Raw genomic sequence first — 10062 nt, 5'->3', positions numbered from 1 at the left:
GTGCTCCTCTGCTCTCCCGGCTGCGGTTGTGCCATTCACTTCAGTTCAGCATGCTAGCCATCCAGTCCCTTCGGCTGGACAATCAATCAAACCGTGGGGTAGGAAGCGCATCACCACACAGCTCATAGGCTGGCAGTCTTCCAGGGATAAAGCCTGTCACTTACACCTAAAGCGACAACTGTTACGAAATTTCCCAGCAAAGTACAGAGAAAAGGCTGAGGCCTACTTTTTAGAATCGTGAAATGTTAACGCCGGCCAAATCCTCAGACATAGTGTACGGCTCACCGGGAAACAGCTGCAGTCTCTAACCAGGCTGGGACTGGGCTCCTGGCGCAATCTGCAACCCCTCACTGCCCCCTAGAGTCAAAGCTGAGCAGTGTTTCAAATAGACACAATATTAAAGTGCAGCGATCATCACCTTGGAGCAGGCAAATTATCCTCCCTGGTTGACAGCCTTGGAAGACACCGCCCCCGGGGTGCAGCCACAGCAGCTTCCCCGCTCGCGCGCGGGGGAGGACAGAAGTTTTGGGGCAAAGGTCGTTCTCCGGACCGGTATTCAGGTTGCACAGATGGAGGGGGCAGCGGAACCTTTCTCCTCCGCCTAGCTCTCGCTTCCACCCGGTCCCAGTTGGCGCCGGACGCAGTAGTGGAGGCTTATAAACATGGAGACAGAGGATACGGGCACTGGAGAGCCGTCTTCTCGGCTGGGGGCTCCGGCGGCAACTAATGACCGGCTTTTCGTGGTTAAAGGTGTGGTGGGGTGGGGTGCGGGTGTCGGGGTAACCTCACCCGGGGCCCTAGCCTGCGCTGGAGCTGGCATTCCCACTCACACCCCGCGCAGGGAGACCTTCGCTTGGGTGCCCTGAGTTTAGTCCGTGGGCTGGTCCCGCGAGCTGTTCTGTATGTACTGCATTTCCCCCATTCCCTCTGCAGTTTCTCTCGTGTCCTCCCTTTTCTAACTCCCACTCTCTCTTTTTTCTCCCCTGGAGAAACTTCACGCAGTTGTCCCCGGGAAGAGGGGAAGAGACCCTGCGCCTATTTTCTACCTTAGCATGGCCTCAGGAACCAGAGGTCGTGTGGTCACGCAGGTTTCCCAGCCGCTGTCATTTACCTTTGCCAAGAGCTGCTTAGCCATCGTTTCTCGAAATTCAAAAGTGATTTTTAAATAGTATCTGAAACTTACTTGTGTCCATCTTTTTAACGTAAGGGTTGTTTTTTTTTTTCCTCTCCCCACCCTCCATGCCCTACCCCCAAAACTCTTGACAGGTGGAATTTTCCTTGGTACTGTTGCTGCAGCGGGAATGCTGGCTGGATTTGTTACAACGCTATCATTGGCTAAAAAGAGAAGTCCTGAATGGTTCAATAAGGTTTGTGACACCGAAATCCATTCATAGCACTATTGTTGTTTACAAATCAATGGCAGCTGTTTTGACTAGGAAAAGTAAAGAAAGTGTTGATGGCCTTTCACATTACTTTAAGAAGTAAACCAGTGTGCACCTCATAGATTCAGGAAGTGTACAAATTAATCAACTGTCTGTATTTTCGTTTAAAAAGAAGTACTTTATGCGCTTTTTAAAGTTTTAGCAGAACAAGACTTTGAAAGCTCATCCAGTACATTTCTTATTCACAACATGACATTAAATCTAAATCTAGGTAAATCATTCTCAGTTGTAAGAGGCCCCAATATTGTATGTACCACTAAAAAAGAAAAAAAATGCCAATTAAATTCTTGACACAGCACTGCAAGAGGCTTTTCTCAGAGATGTTAAAATGATGAAATACAGTGCATCTTAGTATAGATGAAAAACATAGGTCAGCTCCTTGAACCCAGAAACCATGCATGCTTGTGCAGTGCAGCAGCCGCACTCCCTAGAAAATTGCCTGGCACATAGTAGGTGCTCAGTAAATTTTGGTTGAATGACTATAACCTACGGAGGGCAGAAAATCCTTATTCCATGAGCAAAATTGAGCAGTCATGCTGTCATGGACAGGTGTACTTCATTTTCCCAGTTGAGAAATTTTCTTCCCCTGTGGTGGTTCTTCTGTATCGTTCTGTTTCTGCCCTATCCGCCTCATAAGGTTTATTTATCCATTAATTGATTCAACAAATGTTTATTTTGGATCTTTTATGTGCAGGCACTGTGCTAGCTAGGTGCAAGAGATACAAAAATGAACAAAACATATGTACCCCTCAAAAAGCTAAGTCTGGTGTGGGAGACAGATGGTAAACAAATAATCACACAAATAACAATCTAATTACAATTTGATATTTGCCTTGGAATACAGTGTTATATGAAAAGTCATAAACCAGTTGAATTCCTTTTTGACTTGTATTTATCTTTAATAATCTGATAATCATATTTAAGCCTTAAGAATGGCAAGAGACCACATTTCAAGTGCATTTGGATTCCCCTCTGAATACTCAGAGTTCCTATGGAGTTTCCCAAATCACTGTTATGAGCTCATGGTCATTTTCCCCCTATGTCACAGAATATTTTCAGCGCAGAAATATATATTTTGTGAAAGAAATCAGTGAAACCTGACTGATAGTGGTGTTTTAATAGTGGAGTTTTGGTTGATTTCTAAATCCAAGTTAACATGATAACCTTTGGGTCACAGATCTTTTTTGAGAATCTGATGAAAGCTAGCAATTCTCTCTCAGGAAAAAAAAAGCACATATACATGTTCACAACTTTGCATTCTATTTTGTGGTTCTGAGATTTGATATCACACATGGCCTTTATAGTCTAACGTGGTGGTTTTCAAACTGTGGTCCACAGAACCCTGGGGATACTTGAGACCCGTTGGGGGTCTGTAAAGTCAGTTATTTTCATAATACTGCTAAGATACCTGCACTAATGATACAGAAACAACAGAGGGTAAAACTGGCTGGTGCCTTGCTGTAGTCGAGGCAGTGGCCCCAAACTATAGTAGCAGGCATAGTTTTCTTCCTTCCTGTGCACCCGAGGTTAAACCCATCATTGCATAAGAGTATCCTTGATGAAGAAGTAAACTTATTTATTTTTAATATCTTGACCCTTGAACTTAACCTCTTTAATATTCTGTGTGAAGAAATGGGAAGTACACATAAAGCGCTTCTGCTTTATACCAAAGTAGTATGTTTTTCTCAAGAAAAAGCAGTTGTGTGAGATACACACTGAACTAGCCACTTTTTTTCATGGCATATTATTTTCACTTGTAAGAGCAACAGACAAATTGTAGTTATTCAGAAGTGAGTATTTGGTAGACATTTTCTTGAAAATGAACAAAATGAACCTGTCTCTTCAAGCAAGCAATTGTTAGTATTTGTTGCCAGTGATAAAATTCCAGTTTTTGAGTAAAAATTAGATTTTAGAAAACGTGTGTCTGCCATTGTGAGCTTGCCAGCTGCTCAAACACTTAAAAGGCTTTTCTTTTTTTTAAAGATTTATTTATTTATTTATTTATCTAATTTATTTTTGGCTGCTGTTGGGTCTTAGTTGTGGCACATGGGATCTTCATTGCGTCACATGGGCTCTTCGTTGTGGTGCACAGGCTTCTCTCTAGTTGTGGCGTGCAGGCTCCAGGGCGCATGGGCTCTGTAGTTGTGGCGTGTGGGTTCCCGAGCACATAGGCTCTGTAGTTGTGGCACGCAGGCTCTCTAGTTGAGGCGCATGAGCTCAGTAGTTATGGCACGTGGGCTTAGTTGCCCCACGACATGTGAGAGCTTAGTTCCCTGACCAGGGATTGAACATCACATGCATTATAAGGTGGATTCTTTACCACTGGACCACCAGGGAAGTCCCTAAAAAGCTATTCTAATGAGATTGGTAGGGATATGAATGATGTAATTTTTTGGTATTTAATAAATAAATGATGTCAACAGTTGAAAGATAACTGTTATCTTGGCAAATCATTATTTTCTGAATGATCATGATGCCTGGATAAAAGTTCCATTCAAAAATGCAGATTAGACTAATGGGTTTTAATGTAATAAAGTACAAAAATTCATTGATACGATTTTATATTCCATATTGCAGATAATTTTTAAGAAACTATTTCTTGAGTTTGGGTATAGTATCAAAGAAGGGAGGCTATTAAAATACTCCTCCCTTTTCCAACCACATATCTGTATGAGGAGAGATTTTATTCATATACTTCAACCAATAAACATATTGCAACAGATTGAATATAGACACGTATATGAAAATTCAGCTGTCTTTATTAAACCAGACATTTAAAAAATTAACAAAAATGTAAAACGTTGCCTATCTTTGCACTAAATGTTTTGTTTTGTAAGATGGTTATTTTAATTCACATAATCAGAAATCTTTGGGATCAAAGTGTAAATGGATCCTGAGACCAGGAAGTTTGAGAACTCCTGTTTTGGAGGTTAAATATCCTTCAAATAACAGTTATTTCAAGACCCATTTAGGTAATGAACAGACCATAAGGGTGAGTCATCATCTTTCTGATACAGTTACAACTTATGAGAAATTATAAAAATAAATCTTTTAAAAATATATATTGTTTATGTTACAACAACACGGCTATTTCTGTGATGTAAAGAATATAGCAAAATGTATCAGGTAAGAATGCTCTGTAGGGGAAATAGCTAGATTGAGCATTCTTTTTAAATATCAGTTTGATTTATGTCAAATTCAGCCCAGGATTAAACTGAAAAAAAAAAAAAACTAAACTAAAAACATGAGCCTTATTCTTAGGTAAGCAGTTAACTTTCTGGAAAAGCTGAACAATTCGTTCTTGATAGGTCCTGCACCTGTGAATAATAGATTAATTCTTGTTAAAATAGATACAAGATAAGGGGCACCCGTGTCTTTAAGCATAAGAGGTATTATAAACACAAAATAATGGAAAATAATTTTTTTGTTTTATCTTGGATATTAAATATCGTAACTGCATTGTGATTTGTTAAATTCAAACTTCCATATGCACATGGCTTCATTTTAATTTAAATGAAAAAAATAAACAATGTGGTAGTGAAGAAAAAGGTAGCTTTCATTTATATATATGTGACTAGCATATGTGGTTGGTTATATGTAAAGATCTTTTTTTTTTTTTTTTTTTTTTGCGGTACGCGGGCCTCTCACTGCTGCGGCCTCTCCCGTTGCGGAGCACAGGCTCCGGACGCGCAGACCCAGCGACCATGGCTCACGGGCCCAGCCGCTCCGCGGCATGTGGGATCTTCGCGGACCAGGGCACGAACCCGCGTCCCCTGCATCGGCAGGCGGACTCTCAACCACTGTGCCACCAGGGAAGCCCTGTAAAGATCTTTTAAAGCAACATTATTTTTTGGCAAGTCAGTCTTTCCCTGCAACCAGTCAGTGTTCATTTTGAAAATTCTGAGCAGGCTATATGAAGGTCATGTGATGTATAACTCCAGCGGATAAAGCTTGTGACTAGACTTTTAAAAACTTAATAATAAGGGCAGATCAATTTTTTAACATCATTTCCACTAAAATTCATTTTTGGAAGTATGTAGACAGTAACTGATAATAACTCACTTCCTTTCACAATCAATTTCTGAGACTGATATACAAACACAGCATGTACCTTTTTTTTTTTAATCTGAAAATTTGGCAAACCTAAGATTTTATTTGGAGTATTGCTGTGTTATTAAGGGTTATTTTTATACATAGTTACCTTTTTTACTTAGCAAAACAAATGTGGGTGTGTGTAGACTTTTAAAAATTTATGTATATCTGTAATACATATATAATTTCTTCTTAGGGAAATAAGAGATTTTTAATTTAAGTTTCTAAAATAAAATTTAAGCCAAAGCACGTAAACTGACCCTGCTGTAATAATATTTGGTTAATGATACTGCTTCTGGATGAAAATGCAAGCCAATTAGAAATTAGTGCATTTGTGTGAGATCTGTTGCTGAAATTATAGCGACATGAGAAGAAGGAATAAGATTAGAGAGTAATATATTGTTTTCATCATAGAAAATGGCTAAAGAAAAAATCTCTTGAAAATCTGGTCAGGACCAGGATATATCTACAAAAAGTATGTCATTAGATAAGATCTGCTAGGTCTAGGCATGGGGATACAGATAAAGTGTTTCTATGTACTATGAATAACATTCACAGTCACAAATGCATGCATAAAAAAACCTTTATTAAGAAATGGGTTGAGCAATATAAAGAAAATTCTTAAAAAAATAAGACTTGAGTAAATGGAAATATATTTCCCGATGAAAGACAGGATGTTATAAATTTGCTGTCTCTTGCCAGTTAGCTAATGTTTGATGTCATTCTAATGAAAATGCTAATGAATGGGAATTGGAGAACTTGACAAAACGTTTCAGGGTTTTTCTGGAAGAATTAATAGATAAAAATGGTAAAGAAATGTTTGATAAAAAGTAATGAGTATGGGCTTTCTTGGTGGCGCAGTGGTTGAGAGTCCGCCTGCCGATGCAGGGGCCACGGGTTCGTGCCCCGGTCCGGGAAGATCCCACATGCCGCGGAGCGGCTGGGCCCGTGAGCCATGGCCGCTGAGCCTGCGCGTCCGGAGCCTGTGCTCCGCAACGAGAGAGGCCACAGCAGTGAGAGGCCCGCGTACTGCAAAAAAAAAAAAGTAATGAGTATGATATACTTTCTGGATATTAAGGCTTTTTAATGATTCTATAATTAGATCTGTGTGATTCTGTTATTTAAAAAAATCAGTTCACATTACGAAAATAGCTTAGAAACAAATCTCTCTAATTTTTTAAATAAGTTGGGAGAAGGATTAATCTATAGAGTGGTGCTGGGGCAGATGCTAAGCTATTGGGGGAGTAAACTCCCTTTAGTTATCAACTTCCATTAAAACTAAAGTAAATACCAGCTGAGCTAAAAAGTTAGGGGTAAAAGTTTTTTTAAAAAAAAATACAGCTAGAAGGAAAGAGAAATGACTGGGACTTGAATGAGGGAAGGTTTTTTTTTTTGTTCACTTTGTGTCTCTGTGTTACATTTTGGTAATTCCCTCAGTATTTCAAGCTTTTCTTTATTTGTTACAGTGATCTATGATCAGTGATCTCTGATGTGACTATGATAAAAAGATTACTGACTTGCCGAAGGCACCAATGATGGTTAGCTTTTTTTGTAGCAATAAGATGTTTTTTTAAATTGTCATGTACATTATTTATTTATTTTAATCTCTTCATGTCTTCTATTAAATAGTTTTTTTTATTAGTTATCTATTTTATACGTATTAGTATATATATATATGTCAATCCCAATCTCCCAATTCATCCCACTACCACCCCTCCCCGCTTTCCCCCCTTGGTGTCCATACGTTTGTTCTGTACATCTGTGTCTCTGCTTCTGCCTTGCAGACCGGTTCATCTGTACCATTTCTCTAGGTGCCACATATATGTGTTAATATATGATATTTGTTTTTCTCTTTCTGACTTAACTTCACTCTGTATAACGGTCTCTAGGTCCATCCGCGTCTCTGCAAATGACCCAATTTTGTTCCTTTTTATGGCTGATAATATTCCATTGTATATATGTACCACATCTTCTTTATCCATTTGTCTGTCAGTGGGCATTTAAGTTGCTTCAATGACCTGGCTATTGTAAATAGAGCTGCAGTGAACATTGGGATGCATGTGTCTTTTTGATTTGTGGTTTTCTCTGGGTATATGCCCAGTAGTGGGATTGCTGGGTCATATGGTAATTCTGTTTTTAGTTTTTTAAGGAAGCTCCATACTGTTCTCCATAGTGACTGGATCAATTTACATTCCCACCAACAATGCAAGAGGGTTCCCTTTTCTCCACACCCTCTCCAGCATTTGTTGTTTGTAGATTTTCTGATGATGCCCATTCTAACTGGTGTGAGGTGATACCTCATTGTAGTTTTGATTTGCATTTCTCTAATAATTAGTGATGTTGAGCAGCTTTTCATGTGCTTCTTGGCCATCTGTATGTCTTCTTTGGAAAAATGTCTATTTAGGTCTTCTGCCCATTTTTTGATTGGGTTGTTTTTTTAATATTGAGCTGCATGAGCTGTTTATATATTTTGGAGTTTAATCCTTTGTTGATTCGTTTGCAAATATTTTCTCCCATTCTGAGGGTTGTCTTTTCATCTTGTTTATGGTTTCCTTTGCTGTGCAAAAGCTTTCAAGTTTCATTAGGTCCCATTTGTTTATTTTTGTTTTTATTTCCATCACTCTAGGAGGTGGGTCAAAAAAAATCTTGCTGTGATTTATGTCAAAGAGTGTTCTTCCTATGTTTTCCTCTAAGAGTTTTATAGTGTCTGGTCTTACATTTAGGTCTTTAATCCATTTTGTGTTTATTTTTGTGTATGGTATTAGGGAGTGTTCTAATTTCATTCTTTACATGTAGCTGTCCAGTTTTCCCAGCACCACTTATTGAAGAGACTGTATTTTCTCCATTGTATATCCTTGCCTCCTTTGTCATAGATTAGTTGACCAAAGGTGCGTGGGTTTATCTCTGGGCTTTCTACCGTGTTCCATTGATCTGTGTTTCTGTTTTTATGCCAGTACCATATTGTCTTGATTACTGTAGCTTTGTAGTATAGTGTGAAGTCAGGGAGCCCGATTCCTCCAGCTCTGTTTTTTTCCCTCAAGACTGCTTTGGCTATTCAGGGTCTTTTATGTCCCCATACAAATTTTAAGATTTTTTGTTCTAGTTCTGTAAAAATATGCCTTTGGTAGTTTGATAGGAATTGCATTGAATCTGTAGATTGCTTTGGGTAGTATAGTCATTTTCACAGTGTTGATTCTTCCAATCCAAGAACATGGTATATCTCTCCATCTGTTTGTGTCATCTTTGATTTCTTTCATCAGTGTCTTAATAGTTTTCTGAGTACAGGTCTTTTACCTTCTTAGGTAGGTTTATTCCTAGGTATTTTATTCCTTTTGTTGCAGTGGTGTATGGAATTGTTTCCTTAATTTCTCTTTCTGATCTTTCGTTGTTAGTGTATACGAATGCAAGAGATTTCTGTGCATTAATTTTGTATCCTGCCACTTTACCAAATTCATTGATTAGCTCTAGTAGTTTTCTGGTGGCATCTTTAGGATTCTCTATGTATAGTATCATGTCATATGCAAACAGTGACAGTTTTACTTCTTTTCCAATTTGCATTCCTTTTATTTCTTTTTCTTCTCTGGTTGCCGTGGCTAGGACTTCCAGAACTATGTTGCATAATAGTGGTGAGAGTGGACATCCTTGTATTGTTCCTGGTCTTAGAGGCAGTGCTTTCAGTTTTTCACCATTGAGAATGATGTTTGCTGTGGGCTTGTCGTATATGGCCTTTATTATGTTGAGGTAGGTTCCCTCTGTGCCCACTTTCTGGAGAGTTTTTATAATAAATGGGTGTTGAATTTTGTCAAAAGCTTTTTCTGCATCTGTTGAGATGATCATATGGTTTTTATTCTTCAATTTGTTAATATGGTGTATCACATTGATTGATTTGCATATACCGAAGAATCCTTGTATCCCTGGGATAAACCCCACTTGATCATGGTATATGATCCTTCTAATGTGCTGTTGGATTCTGTTTGCTAGTATTTTGTTGAGGATTTTTACATCTATATTCATCAGTGTTATTGGTCTGTAGTTTTCTTTTTTGTAGTATCTTTGTCTGGTTCTGGTATCAGGGTTGTGGCCTTGTAGAATGAGTTTAGGAGTGTTCCTTCCTCTGCAATTTTTTGGAAGAGTTTGGGAAGGATGGGTGTTAGCTTTTGTCTAAATGTTTGATAGAATTCACCTGTGAAGCCATCTTGTCCTGAACTTTTGTTTGCTGGAAGATTTCTAATCACAGTTTCGATTTCATTACTTGTGATTGGTCTGTTTATATTTTCTATTTCTTCCTGGTTCAGTCTTGGAAGGTTACCTCTTTCTAAGAATTTGTCCATTTCTTCCAGGTTGTCCATTTTATTGGCATAGAGTTGCTTGTAGTAGTCTCTTAGGATGCTTTGTATTTCTGTGGTGTCTGTTGTAACGTCTCCTTTTTCATTTCTAATTTTATTGAATTGAGTTCTCTCCCTCTTTCCCTTGATGAGTCTGACTAAAGGTTTATCAATTTTGTTTATCTTCTCAAAGAACCTGCTTT

The 10062-nt window shown here is 38.6% G+C and overlaps 1 protein-coding gene across 1 annotated transcript in view; it reads left to right on the top strand.

Annotated features, from left to right (window-relative positions):
- Nucleotides 1-632: 632 nt before the first annotated feature.
- TMEM242 (transmembrane protein 242) overlaps nt 633-10062 on the top strand; it is a 47165-nt gene continuing 37735 nt past the window's right edge. Inside the window, exons 1-2 of the mRNA XM_082669031.1 lie at nt 633-750; nt 1267-1367. Coding sequence (XP_082525157.1) covers nt 663-750; nt 1267-1367 — 189 coding nt within the window. The 5' untranslated portion in view covers nt 633-662. The remainder of the gene's footprint in view (nt 751-1266; nt 1368-10062) is intronic.

Source organism: Grampus griseus, assembly GCF_964374135.1.
Source record: "Grampus griseus genome assembly, chromosome: 13".
Taxonomy (NCBI): Eukaryota; Metazoa; Chordata; class Mammalia; order Artiodactyla; family Delphinidae; genus Grampus; species Grampus griseus.
Note: the sequence above shows the minus strand (reverse complement) of the source record. Positions and strands in the feature narration are given on the sequence as shown.